Source organism: Lathyrus oleraceus, chromosome 3, assembly GCF_024323335.1.
Source record: "Lathyrus oleraceus cultivar Zhongwan6 chromosome 3, CAAS_Psat_ZW6_1.0, whole genome shotgun sequence".
NCBI lineage: Eukaryota > Viridiplantae > Streptophyta > Magnoliopsida > Fabales > Fabaceae > Lathyrus > Lathyrus oleraceus.
The window spans coordinates 460,879,054-460,902,779 of record NC_066581.1 but is presented as its reverse complement, the minus strand read 5'-3'; the positions used below and the strand labels follow the sequence as shown (position 1 = coordinate 460,902,779).

At 38.5% G+C, this 23,726-nt stretch overlaps 1 protein-coding gene across 1 annotated transcript; it reads right to left on the bottom strand.

The window, feature by feature from the left end:
- Window positions 1-16,775: 16,775 nt before the first annotated feature.
- Window positions 16,776-23,212, bottom strand: LOC127128173 (membrane-anchored ubiquitin-fold protein 4). The gene is made up of 3 exons (XM_051057415.1): window positions 22,736-23,212; window positions 18,757-18,927; window positions 16,776-17,249 (listed from the first exon to the last, which is right to left on the bottom strand). The coding sequence occupies exons 1-3, from the start codon at window positions 22,863-22,865 to the stop codon at window positions 17,197-17,199; spliced, it is 354 nt and encodes a 117-aa protein (XP_050913372.1). The 5' UTR covers window positions 22,866-23,212; the 3' UTR covers window positions 16,776-17,196.
- Between the last annotated feature and the right edge of the window lie 514 nt (window positions 23,213-23,726).

Below are 23,726 nucleotides of genomic sequence, written 5' to 3'. Positions count from 1 at the left end.
TCGGGGCATTTCCTTAAAATCCCCTTCAGATGACCGTGAATATCTTCCCCAGTGAAGTCACCAACAGACGAATTCGGTATCTTATCCCTGCAGAGCTGATCAGAGTGTTGGATTCTTCAATCCCCAGCAGTTTCTCACCATCGTACTTCCCCAAGCGGTTGTTTCAGAATATACACTCCCCAGTAGAGTTGACAGTGCCAGATTGTATACCCCCAGCGGAGTTGACAGTGCCAGATTGTATCTTCCCAGCAGAAGTGGCTGCTCCTTAGAGTTCGAGGCCAGATCGATTACCCCAATGCCAGATCCATGGTTTCTTTCCTTGAAGCAGAACCTCGGTACCGTATCAGTGTTTGCTTCCCCTGTTGAGTCATCTCTCGCAGATCGTGGTTGCCAGAACCACTATCGCTTTCCCCAACAGCAGGTGTTCAGTGTCGTTCTCTCCCTAGTCAGAATCTCGGTATTTCGTCATTGCTAGAACACCGTGTGGCGGGTCATTTCCCCACAGAATTCTTTGCGTTGTGCATCTCCAACAGCCTTGCCAGGGTCCAGAAGATGGTGATCATTTCCCCAGTAGATCCCCTTGCCTCAGCTTGGCATTCTACCCAGCATTTCGCATCCCTGCATGTAGAATCATATTGCATTGCATCCTCCCAAATCGCGTAGCATTTCCATTTTCATGGAGCATTACGCCATTGAAAGATTCAAACATACGCATGTAAGCATAAAACATTCTCGGTATCCCAAGTGATAAGCTAGAAGTTGTTTCCAGTACTCAGACTGAAGATTGTTCATGACCCACCTTGGTTATCCCCAGCAAGTGTCATTGGCCCATGCGCCGCCTCTATTATCTTTCCCTATTTCTGCCAATGTTGACAGGCATGAAGTTTTCCGGTATCCAGACCGAAGTGGCATTCAGGCCAGTTTTCCGGTATCCAGACCGAAGTGGCATTCAGGCCAGTTTTCCGGTATCCAGACCGAAGTGGCATTCAAGCCAGTTTTCCGGTATCCAGACCGAAGTGGCATTCAGGCCAGTGTTCCGATATTCAGATCGAAGTGGCATTCAGGCCAGTTTTCCCGATATTCAGATCGAAGTGGCGTTCAGGCCAATTTCCGATATTCAGATCGAAGTGGCGTTCAGGCCAATTTCCGATATTCAGATCGAAGTGGTGTTCAGGCCAGTTTCTGGTATTCAGACCGAAGTGGCGTTCAGGCCAGTTTTCCGATGTCCAGATCGAAGAAGTTTCCGACGTTCAGGTCGATGCAACTTGTGGCATTCAGGTCAATTATCCGATGTTCAGATCGAAGAAGTTTCCGACGTTCAGGTCGATGCAACTTGTGGCGTTCAGGCCAATTTTCCGATGTTCAGATCGAAGAAGTTTCCGACGTTCAGGTCGACGCAACTTGTGGCATTCAGGCCAACCTCTCGGTGTTCAGACCGATATTAATAATCTCATATCTCCCGATGTTCAGATCGAAGTCATTTCTAGTATTCAGACTGATGAGCGGCATTCAGGCCATGGTTATTTATGTGTTACCATTTATTTTGGTATCCAGTTTAACATTCTTTTTCGATATTCAGACTGACTCTCACCGTACCAGACGGATTCTTCTTTCAAGGCCACCTCTTTGCCGATTCTGATAGGCATTGTCACTTCACTTCACTTCAGTGCAAATTTTTGGGCTTTTATTGTATTCAATCCCTTGATACCTCGAAAGTACGAAAGCAGCTGCCATCTTCTTTCCGGGTCTCCAGTTGATTGAATAGGGGCAGCTGTAATACCCCAAAATTTACCCTTCATTTTTCCTGGAAGCATACGCTTTACACCTCATGCATGCATTCATTTTTAGGTCATTTAACATTAGATACATTGCATTTCATCATGTCAATCAGAATTAGATCCAAGAAACTTTAAAAAAAAAAAAACGAAAAAAAAAAAAGTTAAAAATAAATAAATAAATAAAATTAATTAAATAAATAAATAAAATATAACAAAAAAATTTTGGACTTGGGTCCCTCTCATTTGAGCCCACAAAGCCATGGAATTCAGTCTATAAATACCAAGGCTTCACTTGAGAAAAGAAGGGAAGCAAAATACTCTGAGGTTTCCTTGGAACAAAACCCTGAGGAAAAAGATAGTGAGAGAAGAACTAACAGAGTTCAGAGCAGCCTCCAAACCCTGAAGGGAACTCAACTGCACAGAATCACCTCTGCCTCACATAAACCCTAAAGATTGTTTTGTAAACCTCACGGGTGCAACTCAATTTCAATCAAGCTCTCCAATCAGGTTTGCCCTATATCCATCATCTTTATGCCTTTAATTTGAATGCTCTAGATGTATGAGGTATTATGGGTGAATTTGATACCCTTTTGATGCATGAGTTTGACAAGAGGTTTAGGCCTCCTACCCTTGGTTGCTTTTTGTGAGCTTTTTGTGAATTTTGATGGAATTATTCATGTGGTTACATTTTGATTTGGGGGCAACTCTTGGTTACCCTATCTTGTTTCACTAACCCTTTTGTTGAGTTTTTGTGAAGGCACATGACTTTTACAGGGATAACTTGCATGGTTTCCCACTTTATTTGTGGGATAACCCCTGGAGGTTCATTCCGATTACCTGTATTGACCCACTTTCTTTGATGATGTTAGCTTGGAAGGATCTCAGGGTTTCCCATTCCTCTAATTGCTGTTACTTCGGATCTTTATCCGCGTGGTATTTTTACATTTTTCCCGCATTTTACTGCTTTCCTAGCTGGAAGACCTCGATAGGAGGCAATGTTTTTGTGTTTACTTTATGCAGGTTCCTTTGTCCAGAGTTAAGAGCTACGAGGTCTTATCCTCATTACCCTTTTGCATGCGCGTTCCTACAATGCAAACAAACCCTTCATTGATTTTTCTTCTCCATAACACACGTTTACTCCTTCTACTACAAGTGAGTAAGTCTCCAAAGGTCGAGCATCCGGTAGATTGCGTAGTAACGTCGTTCATCCAAAACCCACTCCATAACCCCGTAGTTAGCCGAACTACGGCTTGCTCTGATTCTCATTCCAGATGAGATACGTAGGCATAAGACGTGATGTCTTAGCGAGCACACATCCCCTAACCCATAGGTCAGCCGAGCTACGAAGACTCTGATTCTCATATTCAGATGAGATACGTATGCAGTTGATGCGACATCCGCGCGAGTCATTTCTCTTAACCTTTTTAGTAAATAAACACATTAGGTAAACCCACACCCTTTAGACGAAAACCACAAAAGTGGATCCCATAGAGTACTACGGATGCGTAGGGGTGCTAATACCTTCCCTTCGCATAACCGACTCCCGAACCCAAGATTTGGTTGCGAGACCCCGTCTTGTCCTTTCCTTTTTCAGGTTTACGTCGAGCGTTTCCTTTCCCTCCTTTGGGATGAATAACGCACGGTGGCGACTCTCCTGTCTTTTTCTTTCGCCGGTTGTTTTTTCGCGCACTGTATTTTTCAGGTTGCGACAAATATGTGGACGTATTCGCATGGTCGTATCAAGATATGCCTGGTTTGGATACAGATATTGTGGTGCACAGGCTACCTCTCAGAGAAGATTGTCCTTCGGTAAAGCAGAAGCTTCGCAGAACTAGTCCTGATATGGCTGTCAAGATCAAAGAAGAGGTTCAGAAACAGTTGGATGCAGGTTTTCTAGCAGTTACCAATTATCCCCCTTGGGTGGCCAACATCGTACCCGTGCCGAAGAAGGATGGTAAAGTCAGGATGTGCGTCGATTACCGAGATTTAAACAGAGTCAATCCGAAAGATGACTTCCCATTACCTCACATTGTTGTATTGGTCGATAACACTGCTCAGTCCTCGGTTTTCTCTTTCATGGATGGATTTTCTGGCTATAATCAGATCAAGATGACGCCAGAAGACATGGAGAAGACGACATTCATTACACCTTGGGGCATGTTCTGTTATAAGGTAATGCCATTTGGGTTGAAGAACATTGGTGCTACCTACCAAAAAGCTATGACGACTCTCTTTCATGACATGATGCACAAAGAAATTGAAGTGTACGTGGATGATATGATTGCGAAGTCTCAGACAGAAGAGGAGCACTTGGTAAACTTGCAAAAGTTGTTTGAAAGATTGAGAAAGTTCAAACTGAGGTTGAATCCAAACAAGTGTACATTTGGAGTGAGATCTGGAAAGCTGTTAGGTTTCATTGTCAGTGAGAAAAGGATTGAGGTTGATCCAGCGAAAGTAAAAGCTATTCAAGAAATGCCTGAACCAAGAACGGAAAAGCAGGTTCGTGGGTTTTTAGGGAGACTGAACTACATTGCACGGTTCATATCTCACCTAACAGCTACGTGCGAACCGATATTTAAATTGCTAAGAAAAGATCAAGCAATCAGGTGGAATAATGATTGTCAAAAAGCTTTTGATAAGATAAAAGAATATTTGCAGAAACCTCTAATTCTTATACCTCCAGTTCCTGGGAGGCCTCTGATAATGTACCTTTCAGTAACAGAGAATTCGATGGGGTGTGTATTGGGACAGCATGACGAGTCTGGTCGAAAAGAGCATGCAATATACTACCTTAGTAAAAAGTTTACCGACTGTGAAACAAGTATTTCGCTGCTCGAGAAAACTTGTTGCGCTTTGGCATGGGCTGCTCGCCGACTAAGACAGTATATGTTGAACCATACTACCTTGTTAATTTCTAAGATGGCCCCAGTAAAGTATATCTTTGAAAATCCGGCTCTTACCGGACGAGTGGCTCGTTGGCAGATGATTTTGACAGAGTATGATATCCAGTCAACATCGCAAAAGGCCATCAAGGGTAGTATTCTGTCTGATTACCTTGCTGAGCAACCAATTGATGACTATCAGCCGATGATGTTTGAATTCCCCGATGAAGATATCATGTACTTAAAGATGAAAGATTGTGAAGAGCCTCTTGTCGAGGAAGGACCGGATCCCGATGACAAGTGGACACTGATGTTTGATGGGGCGGTAAATGTGAATGGAAATGGTGTTGGGGCAGTACTCATTAATCCTAAAGGTGCACACATACCTTTTTCCGCCAGATTGACTTTTGAAGTAACAACCAACGAAGCTGAGTACGAGGCCTATATCATAGGGATTAAGGAAGCCATCGATCTAAGGATCAAAACTATGGACATCTATGGAGATTCTGCTCTAGTGATTAACCAAGTCAATGGAGACTAGAATACTCATCAGCCGCATTTGATTCCTTATAGAGATTACACCAGAAGGATCCTGACTTTCTTCAAGACAGTAAAGTTGTATCATGTACCCCGAGATGAAAATCAAATGGCTGATGCCTTAGCCATATTGTCTTCCATGATTAAAGTTCATTGGCAGAATCATGTGCCACACGTTGCTGTGAATCGACTCGAGAGGCCTGCGTATGTGTTTGCAGCCGAGTCTGTTATTGATGAGAAGCTGTGGTTTTATGATATTAAGAATTTCCTCAAAAGCCAAGAGTATCCTGAAGGAGCGTCAAAGAATGACAGGAAGACACTAAGAAGGCTAGCTGGAAGCTTTTACTTGAACAAGGATGATGTGTTGTACAAGAGGAACTTTGACATAGTTCTGCTCAGATGCGTGGTTAGACACGAAGCAGACATGTTAATACAGGAAGTACACGAGGGATCTTTTGGTACCCATGCTGGTGGTCATGCAATGGCCAAGAAGTTGTTAAGAGTCGGTTATTACTGGATAACCAAGGAATCTGATTGTTTCAAATACGCTCGGAAGTGCCACAAATGTCAGATCTATGCAGATAAAGTGCATGTACCACCAAACCCTCTGAATATTATGAATTCTCCTTGGCCATTCGCGATGTGGGGCATCGATATGATTGGAAAGATTGAACCTACTGCTTCTAATGGACATCGCTTCATCCTAGTCGCGATTGATTACTTTACCAAGTGGGTGGAAGCAGTTTCCTATGCCAATGTTACCAGACAAGTGGTTGCTCGATTCATTAAGAAAGAAATTATCTGTCGTTATGGGGTTCCTGAGAGAATCATCACTGATAATGGTTTGAATCTCAATAACAAGATGATGAAAGAGCTTTGCAAAGACTTTAAGATCGAACACCATAATTCTTCTCCTTACAGACCAAAGATGAATGGTGCTGTAGAGGCGGCAAACAAGAACATTAAGAAGATTGTGCAAAAGATGGTTGTGACGTACAAGGATTGGCATGAGATGTTGCCTTTCGCTTTGCATGGGTATCGTACCTCAGTGCGTACGTCAACCGGGGAAACTCCGTTTTCACTTGTGTATGGCATGGAGGCAGTCTTGCAAGTAGAAGTTAAAATCCCTTCTTTGAGGGTGATGATGGATGTAAAACTTGACGAGGCTGAGTGGGTTCAAGCCAGGTTTGATGAGTTAAATTTAATTGAGGAGAAGCGATTAGCAGCTGTGTGCCATGGACAACTATATCAGAGAAGGATGAAGAAGGCCTTTGATCAGAAAGTGCGTCCTCGAAGCTATCAGATAGGTGACTTAGTTTTGAAGAGGATCCTTCCTCCCGGTACAGATAACAGGGGCAAGTGGACTCCGAATTATAAAGGTCCATATGTTGTTAAAAAGGTCTTTTCTGGTGGAGCCTTGATGCTTACATCTATGGATGGTGAAGATTTTTCGTCTCTTGTGAATTCAGATGTAGTCAAAAAATACTTCGCATAAACTGACCCGCTGGACAAAAAAAGAAAGTCCAAGCAAAAAAGGGCATCCCGGCGAACCAAGAGAAAAAAAAAGAAAAAGGTTCGGGCAAAAGTTAGGGATAAAGAATAAAAATAATATGTACACCCGGTAAGTCGAAAACCTGCAAAGGCGGCTTAGGCAAAAAATGGGTATCCCGGTGGATTGAAAACCTGAAAAGGCGGTCCAGGCAAAAGAGGGATTAAAGCGAAGACTACAGTCTGAGTTATCTGTACTTCATCGCGTTTCAGTGTCTACCATCTTGAAGGATACGATCGGTCCAATCACTCTTCTCAGAAAGCAAAGAATTTGGGGGAAAGTGAAGATCTATGAGTCATAACAGAATTGGAAAATAGTGGAATGCCGTTCACATTGCCAATAGGATAGTTTATTTTCTCTTTTGGTGCAATTACCTATTCCTAGGAATTGCTTCCTGATGTATTTGCCTTTATAGGCCATTTTCAATCAATAAAAGTCGTTATTCAGTCAAATTGCTCTCTTGTTTTTTATCTCTACTGTTTTGTTTGCAAAAAACGTCCGAATTTTTGATAAACATTGCATCTAAAAAACCTGAAGGCTAGACAATGACGTACGGAAAGATAAAACATCTGAAAATCATTTTGAATGTTGAGTACACTTGAGTATATTTTGTCCACACGATCCCCTGGGGCATGTATGTCTTGCCGTTTTGCAGGTTACTATCTTTGATTGATGGCTAAAGCAGATGAGCCAAAGTTTATTCAAAGGAAAACCCCGTTGTTTCAACACTGTCCAGTCATGTAAGAAGTTGGGTCGTCTAAGTCGAGTTCAGAATTTATTTCCCCAGCATGGTCGAGAGGTTGGTGTTTTCCCAACAAGTGACTCCCCAGTTGAGTTGGTTTCTCTACCGTTCCGAGAATGTCAGATCAGTAAGTATCCTCAGCAGAATTTTTGCGTGTCCCCACAAAGTTGGAAGATCGAATCAGAAATTGTGTGCTCAACAAAGTGATCATTTACTTTCCCAGCAGGAGTTTTCCTCCCTTTGCATCTCGCATGTAGTAATCATCATTTGCTTTCGCATTCTCAAATCGCGTAGCATTTCCATTCAGTATGGAGCATTACGCCATGGAAAACTCAAACATATGCATACATGTATTAAACCAGGTTGGATCATATCTCCGGAAGAGACGGATCATTTTTCAACATCAGTGTAGCGCATTTGCAGCAGTTGCTCTTAGCAACATTCAGAATTGATAATCCCAGTGAGATTTATTTTCTCACCAGTCCGTGAAAGGAAAGCTTGATTCTCTTCCGATTTAGTCACCAGTAAGTGTCTTCCTTATTTTGACATATGTAAATATCATCCTTGCGATATCGGTAAGTGTCGTGTTGATCCCCGTAAATGTCTGTGCTTTTCTTTGATGTCGGCAAACATCATCTTCCGATGTCGATAAACGTCGAATTCAAATCGTTGGCCATCAGTAAATGGCATATCTCTCATGGTGTCTACAAAAAAATCGTTATGTCAACACCCGTGTGTGTCCTTTCCTTTTTTGGTGTCTGTAAACATCATTGATTCGATGTCAGTAAACATCATCCGCTTGTTAACCATTGGTAAATGGTTTTGTCGTTTAAATAACTGTGTGTTTTCTCTATCCGTTAATATCAAGTATTTCATTTTCGCCATCGGTAAATGGTTTCGTTTCATAAATGTATTCTTTCCTTGGTGTCTATAAACATCTTTGTTCGATGTCGGTAAACATCGAGTTTCTTCCCAGTCATCGGTAAATGTCTGGTCTTGTTTCACTTATAAACATCATTGTTCGATGTCGGTAAACATCGAGTTCCTTCCCAGTCATCGGTAAATGTCTGGTCTTGTTTCACTTATAAACATCATTGTTCGATGTCGGTAAACATCGATTTCCTTCCCAGTCATCGGTAAATGTCTGGTCCTGTTTCACTTACAAACATCTTTGTTCGATGTCGGTAAACATCGAGTTCCTTCCCAATCATCGGTAAATGTCTGGTTGTGTAGCGCTTTCTTTGATATCGGTAAATATCAAATTTGTTTTGAAGCCGCCATCGGTAAATGGCCTCGCTTTCTTTGATATCGGTAAATATCAAATTTGTTTTGAAGCCGCCATCGGTAAATGGCCTCGCTTTCCTTGATATCGGTAAATATCAATTTGTTTTGAAGCCGCCATCGGTAAATGGCCCCGCTTTCCTTAATTCATCACCTACAGAGTGCAAATTCTCCGGTTTTTTTTGTATTCAATCCCTGTTTACCTTGAAAGTCTGATAGCAGCTGCTTTCATCCGTTCAGGTTCACACTTGATTGAATAGGGGCAGCCGTAGCACCTCAAATTTGTCACCCTCATTCATGCATTCATTTTTAGGTCATTTAACATTTCATATTGCATTTCATCATGTCAATCAGAATTAGCTCCAAGAGTTTGTCTTCCAAGAAGCTTAGATATCATCCGAGTCACTTTATGGGTTCTATCTGAATGATCAGTCAACACTCAAGGAAGTTTGTATTCAACTGTGAAGTCAAAAGTCAACTGTTGGTCAACTGAGGGTCAAATGGCTAGGGAATGACTTGAGATACTTCCAACATGTTCAAATGGGGTATATTCATCATTCAAAACATTAATCTCGAAGGAACAAAGGTCCAGTGCACCGGTTACTAAATTTGGAAAGATGTTCCTGAGCTGTCATGCTCGCTAGGCGAGCAGAATGGTTCGCCTAGCGAGTCCCAAAATTAGCCACCGGAGTCACCTGCGCCCAGAAGAACTTCCTGAACTGTCATGCTCGCTAGGCGAGCAATCCTTTGCTAGGCGAAGCCCACGCTTCCCCCTTCGCTCCAGCGAACCCTGACGATGTTGCTACTGGAATTGCTCGCTACCTGCTCGCTGGACACTCGCCTAGTGAGTAAGTGCTAGCTATGTTTTTATCCAAGTCTGGGAGTGTTCGCTGGAACCTCGCTGAGTGCTCGCCTAGCGAACCCTTCGCTACCTCGCTCGCCTAGGGAGCTTACAAAAATAACGAAAAGTCTTGGACTTGGATTGCCTTCATTCTGAGCCCACCAAGCCACAAAAATCAGAGTATAAATTCTAAAAGTTCATTTGAGCAAAACCCTAATTTTCGTGCAGCCTCCATACACACTAAAAACTCACTTGCACAAAACCACCTCTATCAATTCCATCTCACATGAACCCTAACATTGCTTTGTAAATCCAACCGTGCATTTCAATTTCAATCGATCTCTCCAATCAGGTTTGCTCTATTTCCATTACTTTATTCTTTCAATTTGAAATTTTTGAAGTATGAGACATTACGGGTGAATTTGGGAGAGTGGGTATCATTAGGTTTTGCATGTGGGTTAAGATGTGCATGAATGTGTAGAACAATGCCTTGAATGTTTAATCACTTAGTTTCTGAAATGGATACCATAGGATTTAGGGTTTTCTGAAATTGGACTGTTATCAAGGAAGAACCCAGAACCCGCAGGCATTCGCTAGCACCTCGCTAGGCGAACCTGTAGCGAAGCTTCGCTAAGTCTTCGCTAAGCGAAGCAGTAGCGATCATGACAGTAGTTGGTTTTTCTGTTTGCTCTCTAATCTGTTTTGTGTTTGTTGTGACATGTTCCCTATTGCATTCGTGCACTGTTTACCTGACGTTGTTGTTGTTATGATTCTCTTGTTTGGTGCAACTCTTGATTGCACCCCATCTTGTTTTTCTAACTTGTTTGTTGAGTTTTTGTGAGGGCTCACATGACTCTTAAAGAGATAGCTTGCTTGGTATTCCACTTTATTTGTGGGATGCCATTTGGAGATTTATTTTGATTGCTTTGCTGACTTGCTTTCTTTGATGGTGCTAGCCTGAGAGATCTCTGGGTTTCTTGATTCTTTAGTTATTGTTACTTCGGATCTTTATCCGTGTGGTAGATCTCTTGATCCCTTTTACATCTTTCCCGCATTTTACCGCTTTCTTAGCTGGAAGACCTCGATAGGAGGCAATGTTTTTGTGTGTTTACTTTTGTGCCCAAAGACCTCCAAGAGGAGGCACCAGTGCTAAAGACCTCCATGAAGAGGCAATTGACGGATAAAAGGGATCAGCAGTCAATCCCCCATTATTCAGTGTGTCGTTCTATATGCTCGCATTTCGTGTCGATGCTTCAGAATAAAAGCCCGAGATCTTTTGTCCGGTCAGTCAGTGTAGAGGGTTCCATCTTTCTGAACCCCCACGCTTTGTCATGAGCTCACCCTGTCCAGGGTTAAGAGCTATGAGGTCTTATCCTCATTACCCTTTTGATCTGCTCACCCTGACGTTCAATGTTAGTCGTTAAGAGCCCATTTGATTACCTTTCCATGGCTTGTTTGTCGAGGTTGATATGACCCCTCTTGACTAAAGCCCTACCCATGTATGTTTGAGCCCCCTTGTTGGTGTGTTTACTTTATGCTATATGTTTTTGTGTGGTGTGATCGTCTCCCCATAGGATTGCTAGGCTTCGTATAGTCTCACGTTTGCATGTCAATTAAGGTAGCACGGTTCCTTCGTCTAGGACTTCCTTTTTGCATGAGCATTCCTAAAACACAAACAAACTCTTTGATTTTCTTTTCTTAAGAACACGTTAACTCCTTCTACTACAGGTGAGTAAGTCTCCAAAGGTCGAGCATCCGGTAGATTGCGTAGTAACGTCGTTCATCTAAAAAACACAAAACAAACAAAAATAGGTTAGTCGAGCTACGGTGCTCGGATTCTCAATCCTTCTTGAGATACGTATGCAGCAGGGTAGGGCCTGTGCGAGCAATAACTCTTTCTTTTCCCTACTTTGATTTTCTCTCTTTCGTATCGCGTATAGGACTTTTTACACGCACACTTTAGACATAAATGGCAAGCGTGGATCCTGTGGAGTACCACAGACGTGAAGGGGTGCGATAACCTTCCCTTCACGTAACCGGCCCCCTTACTCAGTTTTCTTTGGTTCGAGACTTTGTTTTATTCGTTCCCTCTTGGTTATGCAGTACTACCTTTCCCTCCTCATGGGATAAAAGTACATAGCTGGCGACTCTACTCTTTTTCCTCGCCACTTTTTTCGCGTTTGTACTTGGATTCGGGAAATCTGGGGAGCGACACTCGGCTCTACAGGGTTTTCTAATCAATATTCAACTCAACTCAACAAGGGAACGGAGACTTAAGCGATGGGGAAACTAACTCGCAATGTATGGCAATATGCACCTGAGTTCTCACAACTCAACCACGATCATTATTCAGATCACGAAACATCAATTCTCGAACGGACTTACGTCTAAGCCGGGTCCAGTTCATGCATGCTCGTATGATTCGACTTTCACGGTGGATATCGGGTCCTCTATGAGGCTTAATCCCCAATTCAAGCGACCGTCACCCGTATGGGAATCTAACCCACTTAGGGTCTCTTTCACCGTATGGGAATATAACCCACTTAGGGTCTCTTTCACCGTATGGGAATCTAACCCACTTAGGTGTCCACCTTTACCCCATGTCCGCCGTGGTTGGGACTCAAACCCAATTGAGGCTCGAATCATCGGTCTCACATCCCAATGCTTACTTATCTAAGCATACCAAAATAGAGATGTGCACCATCACATAAAAACACACATTATGAATACATGATCGATTCCACAAACCATAACAAGGTTCATCACTTACAAGTGACTTCATTCACCACAATGTAAAAACAATAACATGGCGTGTTCCATACAATGCGTCTCATTCTCAATCATGGAAACAATTCGTCCATGACCTCCACATAAGCGTCATACGAATGAATATCGTCATCCAATGTTATCTAAGTTATAAACCTAACTCATGGCCTAATACCAATCCTAGGTTAACTTACTAGATTCGTCATGTAATTTTCACCATTAGCATGTATTCAACACAAGCATAGCATCACGATTGATTAATGGATGGAAGAATGCACTTAGAAACACTTAACAAATGGATTTTGAAGTTTTTAACATAATTCAATCGATTGGTTGGGGAGGCCCAATCGATTGGTTCCTCTCACATTTCTGTTTTTCAAAGTTTGCAGAGGATCAATCGATTGATCCTGAGTGTCAATCGATTGGTTCACTAAAATTTTCCACTGTTCATAAACAGAAAGTTTGTGCAATCGATTGTAATACACTGTCAATCGATTGGTCTTGCTAAAATTACATTTTCTGCAAAACAAAAGGGTTGTGCAATCGATTGGTTGCAGGGACCAATCGATGGGTCCTCACACATTTCCACATTTTCAATTCACAAAACAGCATATCCTCTGTTAATCCATTTCCAACATAACACCCACTCCTTCTTCCAACAAACCCATCATACTACATGCTCATATACACATATATATCAAGGATTCCATGTTCATAACCACAACCAATCACTTACCCACAACCACAACAATCATGTAATCAATAACAATCATAAGAACACATCAAAGCACATGTTCATAAAAACAACAACATCAAGATAAATATCCATCATATAGCATGGATTTTCATGATTTATCTATGATTCTACAACCCTAATCTTCTAGAAATCCTAGGGTTTCTAACTAGAACCCATCTCAAGAAATAGAAGAGGAGAAGTTATTGAAGATGATGGTGTTGGTTCCAAGCTCTTGATTTCTCCAAGGTTCTTTTTCTTATTCTTCACTAGCTTGCTTCCTCTTCTTCTATCTCTCTAGATTTCTGATACATAGAGCAAATGAAATGACACATGTGGGTAGTTGGTAAGAGATAATAACATGTGGTGGTGAGTGAGTCAAAGGTTATTTGCAAGTGGCCGTGAGCATTTGTGTGGTTAATAAGTGGTAGAAACAAATATCTTAAGTGGTATTAACCATAATATTTGTTCTACCAAAGCAATTGACCCATTATTAGTGTTACCAAAATGTCCCGATTAATAAAAGACCAGTCTCAATTAATATTAATTAAGTCAACCTGAACTCATTATTTACTCTATTTATCCCAATTGACAATTTTTAGAGCACATAGGAACTCAATTGACCTCAATTAATAGAAATTTAGGTATTTAAGAAAATACGGGGTATTACACAGATGACTCTCATAATCATCAAACATGCCATATATTTTTATATGTCTCAAAGTAGTAGGATTAGAGACAATAGGGTGCTTAGGAATGGTCTGGGTGTATCCAAATTGTCGCATGACACGCTCGGGCAGATGAGGAGCTGTGAGAAGTGATCCATAGGCCATCCATCCAGAGTATAACATTATCTCATCAAATGGTTGGGTTTGACGGTGATCGACATAGCTTTTGAAGTGCATGTCATCGGCAACGTCAAGATACACTCTGAAAGGCACAGTCGCCTGGTTCCCTCTGAGCGGGGAAAAAGCAGTAGCACGCGACATATCCTTAGTGTAAGTCTCAACACTCGCCTAGCCAGAGATGCACGGGAAGTGCTGAATGACCTAAGCCTGAAATGAAAAGTCTGGATCACATGAATCATCAATAATGGCTTTGCAAAGATGAAATGAAAATGGCAAAGAAATATTAAAATACCAATAATTATTACAGTCAGTAGTGTGGCGTTGCCTGTGACACTACTTCATCTTCCACATACAGCCCTCTCTCAACTTCGAGTATATGTAAACCAAATAAGCGGCCTCCCAGTTGTATTCATAGATCCGCTCGAAATCCTGGAAGTATCTTAGGTAGACGACATCTGTATAAGTGGCACTTTTATACACAAAAATTGTAGTGCCAACTAAATATAGTAGATATGCTCTCATAGCATGCACTATGTGGAGGCCCACCCGCTCTTCATCACTCGTGGCCTGATGTTCTCTTTATAGCTCATATGTATATACCTTTTTCAGGTACTAATATCTATCATGAGCCCCTCTGGTCCTATCTAACTCCTTTTTCGCCTCCCCTGGGTCAGCCCCTAGATAATCTACCATCATCTCGAGTGTATCATCTTTGGTAATCCTCTCATGATCTAGGAGTCTCCCTATGATCGCAAGATGTAGCAAACATGAGACATCGTCGAGTGTGATAAACATCTCACCAAGCGGGAGATGAAATGACGAGGTCTCTGAGTGTTATATCTCCATGAATGCATTAAGCATCTCGTGGTTAACCGTAGTATAATCGGTCATGCACAATCCCTTCAAGCCAGATAAGGATAAAAACCGCTTAAACCAATCCTCAATCAGTTGAGGCTGGCAAGTAATCTTTCGCCTGTGGTTAATAAATTTTTGCGAATCATGCTCCTGAAAAAAAAAGCAATGTCATACATTTATCAATTAAAATTAACGTAAATAAAAAAGTATAAATCCAACTAATGATACGTCTCTATTTCAAATATGTCTGGCAGTATGGTCTGGGTACAGAGACAGTAATGACAAATCTACATGACCTCCTCCAAATGCCTCTGGCTCACATCCACAGCAGCCTCATCCTCCGGAAGTGGCACTAGATTAGCAGCATCAACAGTATGAGATGACATGAACTCATAAGCATCTACAGTATGAGGTGGCACTAGTGAATCGGGTACCTCTGACACCTGCATAGCGAAAACCTGACGCCTGCGGGAGGATGGAGGGGGTGATGCGCTAGTAGATAAATTTGTCTCCTACGGAAAGAAGAAGATGGAGTAACATGAGGAGAAGCACGAGCCTTATAAATAGATGGCTTTGCATGGCCAGAGGGACCAGGAGTCTTCGAAACCTGTTGACTCTATCAACCATTATACATGTAAGTTAAAGTAAATTAGACAATTAATGTAAGCAAAAATACCACAAGCAAGAAAATTAAAAAAAAAATAATACTTGCTCCGTAGAAGCATCTCCGGAATCTGGAAAAACTAAAACGTTAAAAAATTATTGAGATGCATCTCTAAAAATTTCTGCAACTCAACAGTTGCGTCAATAGCGGAATGTACCCATGCAATCCCAAAAAGATATTTTGATCACTCATTTCAGCCAACAAACATGTAATACACTATGTCTTAACTATCATACATGCAATCCCAAAAAGATATTTTGATCACTCATTTCAGCCAACAAACATGTAATACACTATGTCTTAACTATCATACATGCAATTTCTACTCATTTCTAACCTTAATCATCAATTTCTACTCATTAACACAAAAACTCAAAGACTTATCAAAAACTCAAAAAACTTACAAATTTCAACTTTCCTTCAATGTTGGATGATATTGATTAAAATTTCCTTGAACTTCGTTGATTGATTTTTGAGTTGGTGATGAGAAAAAAGTTGAGAGTGTTTGAAGTTGATTTTAAAAAAATGAGACTAAGGAAGAATCTAGCGTGATTTAACCTCCAATGTATTTCAAAGATACACCTCTGAAATATTTTAACATTAATTGAGTCTTTGATGCGTCCTAAGATACATCTCTGAAAACTGATGACAATTATATTTTTTGCGTAGTGACTAAAAAAAGATAGGATGCAATAAAAAATACCCATAAAAATTATACGTGGGATAGTAACTCCTAAAGCATCACTTACTTAGATTGATTTATAAATTTATAATTCATGTTTATAAAAAATTGTCAAATTCCATTTAATTTATTATCAAATGGTGAGAAACATTGTCAACTAGATATTAAAAAATGTCAAATTCCATTTAATATTAAAATCCGGATGTATGACAAGTAGATTGGATACTTACCAGTTTTTTTTTTGCCAAACTTGTAGTGCCTCAACCATCCAAAATATATGAAGGACAATTTGAGATCCAATTACAATAGAATGTGGGATCACTACATGAAGTGTAGTGAACACCACCCTTCATCTTTTTATTAATATTCTTACTTGTATTAATGAAATGCTCTAAAAAATTCATCATAAATAATATTTAACACTATTGATCAATGGCCATTAGACATTTTTTAATGACAATGGCCATTAGACTACTGAAGGACTATAATACGTCCAGGAGTATTCATTCCATGACGATGTCTCCAACCCAATCATGAATATAGGAAAATAGATGGTATTATGAAGATATAAATTTTCCTTAGATACTCCGACATTATCTTGCAATTGGATCGATAAATAATGAAAAATATGGAATCTCATCTATACAAATGACAAAATGTCTCTTTCTATTGTACAAGACAATGATGATAAGAAATAAAGAGACAATAATATTGTTAAGGTATTTCACACCAAACGCTTGAAAAGTATTTCTGTTGTCACCAATGCACAAGAAACGGGTATATGATGATTCCAGCAGGGAATATTGTTCAAAACCTTTCTTTCTATAAAATATATTTGATGTTGTAATATAGACTGCATTTACTAACATACATTAAACATACATTTTATAAAACATGAGAAAATAATCAATGCTGAACAGATTGCTCTCCAGCAACATTCATCTGAGGGGGATGGGACTGTCCAACAGATTATTGCCTTCACAGCTACACATTTCCATAACTTCAGATCAGCAGCTTATTATCCATGCTAATGGGTTTTCACAATATTGTACACCCACAAAAATGTTTTCTGGGTGTATCATCAACTTTGTCTGTTCATGTCAACACAAAAATTTTAACATTCGGTCATAATCCATAAAACACCGACACTGAGACAGACATCAAACAGGCAACTGATACAAAAACATCAACATTTATACTCCCTCCTCCTTTTTATAAGAAAAGGATTCACTTTATAAATGCATTAAATAATTAATATATTTGAACTATATAAGATCAGATGCATTAAATAATTAATATATTTGAACTATATAAGATCAGATACATTGATTATCTAATTAATCTAAAAAGTAAATAATCTCTTGTGAAAAGGACCGGAGGTAGTATTAATTAAGGAAATATAATGTGTTAGGGCCAAACACTGACATGTGTCAGACACGCTTTCGATAAGAAGTATTGGTGCTACATAGGTCACAATACTCAGACCTAATAGCTTACAACCAACATTGAGCTGTCTCTTTGAGACATTGCTGTAACAAACACAAATGCTATCAAGTCTATTGAGAACACATTAAAAATATCGCTGCAGGCAAGGGCTGCCTAACTAAGGATTCTAAAATGATTCAAATTATATACATTTCTACACCTGTACAATTATCAGTGCTATATAGCTATAAAAAAAATGTGCCTAGGAGTTATGATAACAAAACCATAAATACCTAATTTGGTCCTAAAATTGTAAGACTTAGAACTTAAAACTCCCACTATTAATGATCTAAAATGATAATTGAAATTGCAAATATTTAATCACGGCCGTCACTCAATTCAAATATGGAGGGATTATAATGACAGTGAGTGAGTAATGTTAGGGATGCATTAGATAACAGATCCAGACCGAGGAACAAACCTAATTATGATTTCCAATTCTATGGATCATTTTGGAATAATGAAAATTTGGAGACTAGGTTGATACACTCTTAACAGCTTCAGGGACCAAATTGGTTGCTTACTTGATAAGAAAACCTTGGGGTGCCTTAATCCCTAAAAGCAACCATTATAATGAGAATAGTTTTCTGTTTTGGGTTGTTACTGGTGAGACTGACACAAGAACTGGATGGAACTAATAAACTAGAATTCAAATATTCAAAATCAAGAAATGGCCCTAAAATTAAAGTGTAACTAAATAGCAGAACAGAACATATGTAAACAGAGAAAAATTAATTAACTAGGCCTCATTTAATAAGCTAGTACCTTTTAGAATATCTACAAAATATCTCATAATATCATCATTCTATAATATCTTAGAGATACTATTAATATCTCAAGAGTTGCTTTCATATTTGAAGATATGTTTCTCAATAAGGATGGTAATAAACACAATCATGGGTTAGTACTTTGGCCTTAGCATCAAATCCCTCACAATCAATATAATTGGATTATTTTGAGTTTTTTTCTTCTCCTCCTCCCTTATTCAAATCTCTATTATTTCAACGGCGGCATACAAGTATAAATGCATTAACTTCTGGAACTAACTAATTGATTATCAAAACAGTAATAAATAATCACACAATTTACTTTGGATTTGGGAGTAAAATCTACCTGATTTTGCTTTTGCCAAAGATGGCTGGACGACAACGTGCATGGTGATGACCCCCTTAGGAAGCTCACCAAAAGGCACTCTACACTGGCCAACCGTTTTGTTGTTCTCCAAAATTTTACCAGCATTTATGAGTTTTATATCATTTGCTGCCTTTGGTATGATTTTCTTGTCTATGGACAAACCAGAACAAAAGACAAATTTTAAAATAAAATAAAAGGGTTAGAAAAAGAACTGTTCAAAAGTAAAGGACAAGAATATAGTACTAAAGCAACACAAATTATCGTTGGGTACTAAATAAAGAGTGGAGCATAATAGAATGAAATGGAATGAAACGAAATATAATGAAACAGAAAAGAATGAGAGGGAATACACTCAGCATTCCATTGTCTGAGAAAAAACTCATTCCATCCCCTCCACCAAAATTGAAGAAATAGTGGAAATTTGATGGAATGGGATAGAATCATTCCATCATACTCCATTTTATTCCATCCTATTTCAAACTATTCAAACAATGCCACATTAAATGATGATTCAATCATTCATTTCCATTAATCCAACATAGCCCAAGGGAAAAATCACAGGAGCTATGTCCCACGTCCATCACTAATACAAAGTGGAGTATGACTTCGCGGATGGCAACATCCACTGGAAGTATTCAATCAAATATAATTGGTTCCTAAACGATAAACATTTAGAAGAGAATACGAAGTTACTACTTCATATGTTGCACATTTGTATGTCTAAAAGAGATTTTAGTAACTGGAACTGTTGTCTAGTTAATCGTTTTGATCAAACCAGAATATCATGATACAAAATCTGCATTATTATTATAAGTGAAATTTAACAAAGGAGGATATACCAAACCATAATTACAAGTTGCCAATCAGCTGGAATTAAATACTTAACTCAATTAACTCTGATGCAGAGTCTATGTCTTACTAAAAATCATAAATCTTTATCTAGGAGTACCTTTTTCAACAACAACAACCAAGTCTTATCTCACTAAGGGTTGGCTATATGCAATCCAATCAGTTAATCTCAAGATCTTCCTTAATAGTTTCTTTTATAGTTTTTCTAAGTCTTCTTCTATATTTAGTTATTTGACTCCTCTCCATCTTATTTACTCCCCTTACAACAGAATCTACAAGTCTTCTCTCTACATGCTCAAACCACCTAAATTTATTTTCCACCATCTATTCTACTATAGGTGTTACCTCAACACTCTCTAATATTATCATTTCTAATTTTATTTAGTTTAATCTTACCACACATTCAACGCAACATCTTCATCTCCGTTACACTTATTTTATTCCAGTGTTGATTCTTAACCACTAAACATTCAGTCTTGTATGACATCGCAAGTTTTACTATTGTTCGAAAAATGATTCCCTCCAGCTTGAGAGATGCTTTTGTGTCACATAAAACTCCTGAGACTCTCCTCCATTTCAATCCTTCAGCTTGAATTAGATGGTTTACATCCCCTTCTAATTCTTCTTGTGTATTACAAACCCAAGATATTTAAACTGTATGACTTGTGGTATATTATGATCTCCAACTTTCACCTTTAAGTTAGAACTTAAAAACACTTCTCCTTTTGTTAAACGTACATTCCATATACTCCACTTTTGCTTAGGCGAAAGTCATATCTTTCTAAGGCTCATCTCAAAGTCTCCAACCTCTCATTTAAAACCTCCTTTGACTCTTCAAGTAGGACTATATCATCTGAAAAAAGTATATATCTCGATACTAACTCTTGAAATTGTTCTGTGAATTTGTTCTATGAGACTTCAGGTCAACTCTGTGTCGTAACTGGTGCCCCTACAGGCTACAGGTCTCTTAAATGCCTAAACCACCTAATTATGTTGTCAATAGCATGCTAAGCAGAATAGCATGGCGGCCAAAATAAGCGGAATAGCATAGCGGTGAGAGGGTTTGGTCCGACACTTTGGGCCTACGAGTTGCCACCAGCAATAGTCGTTGTTGCGGCAGCAACTAATTGCCGTGAAATTGCGGCTGCTAATTACCACAAAATTGCGGCCTTGAACCGTAATGGTTTCTGCTGTTAGAATTTCAAGGATAAATTCCTCAAATTCTTTTTTTTAAGCCGTTATCTTTTGTAACGGTATAAATTTCAATCTAAACATTTTTAAGGGTAATATTATGTTTTTTATTCCATTGTATTCTTGCTCACAAACAATTGTTTTGTTCTTCTTCCTACTTCTACTTTACGGCTTAGTCCAGTTCTTCTTCTTTGCTTAAGTTTTATTGTTTTACACTTCAGGTTTCTTACCTATTAAGTATTATGGTCTCTTTAATTTTGTGTATTTTCTATTTTTAAATATTTATGTTTACTTTGAGTATTGACTTTTTTGTCTTTTTTAATGGCGGCTATCCCGCTATCCACTATAACATTATGCAATGCTATCTGAGCTTAAAAACATAGCCACCTAAAATGAAAGAGCCAAAATAGTCAATTGCATGACCACAATAACCACAAGATAGTGATGACAAATAAAAGCCTCTCAATGACCTCTATAACCATTACCAACCAAACCAAATCATTTATTTATAGCAAAATGTAGCATATACACATTTTCCCTTTTTAGCCAATAGAATTGTAGACAATATCTTAACATCTCAAGCTTTCAGAGTAAAAACACTCGCACATAAATGACTTCACTTCAAACTCAATTTGAACCAAATCAATTAACACAATCAAGTTGATTCAAATCACAATAACCAAAATGCTCGCCCAAACAATTACTATGTATACACGAACCTACGAACACCATTTTCTTTTGTATTTATTTTGCATATCCAACTCCCAAAACTGTAATTCACATACCTAAAAATGCAGGTTGCCAAAAAAACACCATTGAGACTTTTCTAGATAAAATCTACCAAGTAGTTCCCCTTACTGATCCAACAGATATTAACATTTATTAGTGTTTCCAAACAAAAAAGGCAGAACTTTCTTCTCTTTAAAAACAAGACAAGAAACAAAAAAACACACCCAGAAAACTAAACCTATGACATCACATTCACTATTTTTCTTATCCAATCAAAGAAAAGAATCTTATGCTTCACCTAATTCAACCACCCAATTGAAGCCAAAAGCATTTTTATTCAAAGCAAATTTATCCAACTTCTAACAAAGTACATATATAGAACTGCAAAACAAAAATAAATTAACACACCACTTGCCCCATTTGGGTACAAACAAACATAAAAAAACATTATCCTCAAAATAGAATCCATTATCACCTTCACAAAAAGAGCATCAAACACAATAAAAATAAATTTAATAAGAAAACCCTAATTCGGCTAAATAGCACCAACAATTCAATTCAAACACAACATCGATGGATGCAGATGAAAGACGGACACCGGAAACACGATACCAATAGTCGGTAATAATTTTAAAAAATAAAGAAATTTAACCTATTCACAAATAGCGGTTTCGGTTACTGACAGAGACACACTTTTCTCAGAGTTGTCTGTACTACATAGGTATGAAGCACAGACACCGGAAACACGACACCGAAACCGACACGTTGACACCGATAATGATTTAAAAAAATAAATTAATTAAAAGTATCATTTGTGGCGGTTTTGAACACCGACACTATCACATACACACTTTTTTTACTTTTTTTTCTTCGAAAGGAGTCGGTGCTACAAAGAAGCTCCAGAGTGCAGGTTTACATGCAATCACTTTTATTTTCTCAAAACAACTTGCACAACAACAAAAATGCAGCTATTATGAGAAAAAAATGCAATGAAACCTCACACCAAAAGAGCTAAATCATTGACTTCATTCAAGCCAAAGAACTCAAAGTCCTAATAGTTGAAATTACAATCAAAATATCAAAAATTAAAAACAAACACCAAACAAACACTAAACAAAGATCAAACCAAAACAAAGCACGGATTAACAAAATCGAAAATAAAAAAATCAAAAGTGCTTAATCAATTAACCTTTAGGCCATTCAGCAAAAATCCTTTCCTTGAGCATAGATACAGTTGAAGTTGGTGAATAACGAAACGGTCCAATATCCGATCCATCGTATAAACGGAACTTGAGCTCCACCAATTCTTCTTCCGGCATCTCGAATCGCAATAATTACAACTAAGAAACGAAATCAATCAATCAAATTAACAATCTCAGAATAGCACTGTTTCAGAGCAATTAGTAGCGTTTTGCGGTGGTTTTTGGTGGTGAATGATCAATTGAAAGTGTTGGTTTTGTTTTCTTCGTAACTATACATGGTGATTTTAGAGAGAGAGAGAGAGTTGAATTGGAATTGGAATTGAAATTGAAATGAGAGAGATATTTAGGGAGTGGGAGAGAGAATCTAAAGGTGTAAGAAAATTGTGAGAGAATCTAATAAAAAGATAAAAATTATAATTTGATACATCACTCAGACAAACCCTATCTATCTTCCGATCTTGAAGCTTTCTCTTTTTCTTTTTTTTCTATTTTATTTATTGATTTTTTCTTTAAGAAATTATTTATAAATTTAATTTATTTTTTATTTTTTATCCAAATAATTCACTTTTAAAATTTTATTTCCAAAATAATAAGGTTTAAAAAAGATTCAAACAAAAAAATTGGAACAAAAGTGGTCTTGCTAGACCAATCGACAATAATACTTAATTTTTTTAATGAAGACTATTTAAATTGATGATTGTATATGATATAGTCAATTTAATTGACGTTACTGTATAATTTATCAAAGGTGGCGTGAATTCATCTGGCACGAGTATATATTATGAAATTTTCTTAGTATAAATAGAGATGTCTCGTACCATTTACTTCATTCACTTCACATCTAATTTCAAATTCTTCTTTTACTTTTTTAATTAGTTCTATCATGATTGTTATGTATGTTATTCGGCAATGAAACCTCCAATGAAAATGCTTTTTTGGAACATCCAAAATTTCGAGCATCTTGAAAGGAGATTGAAA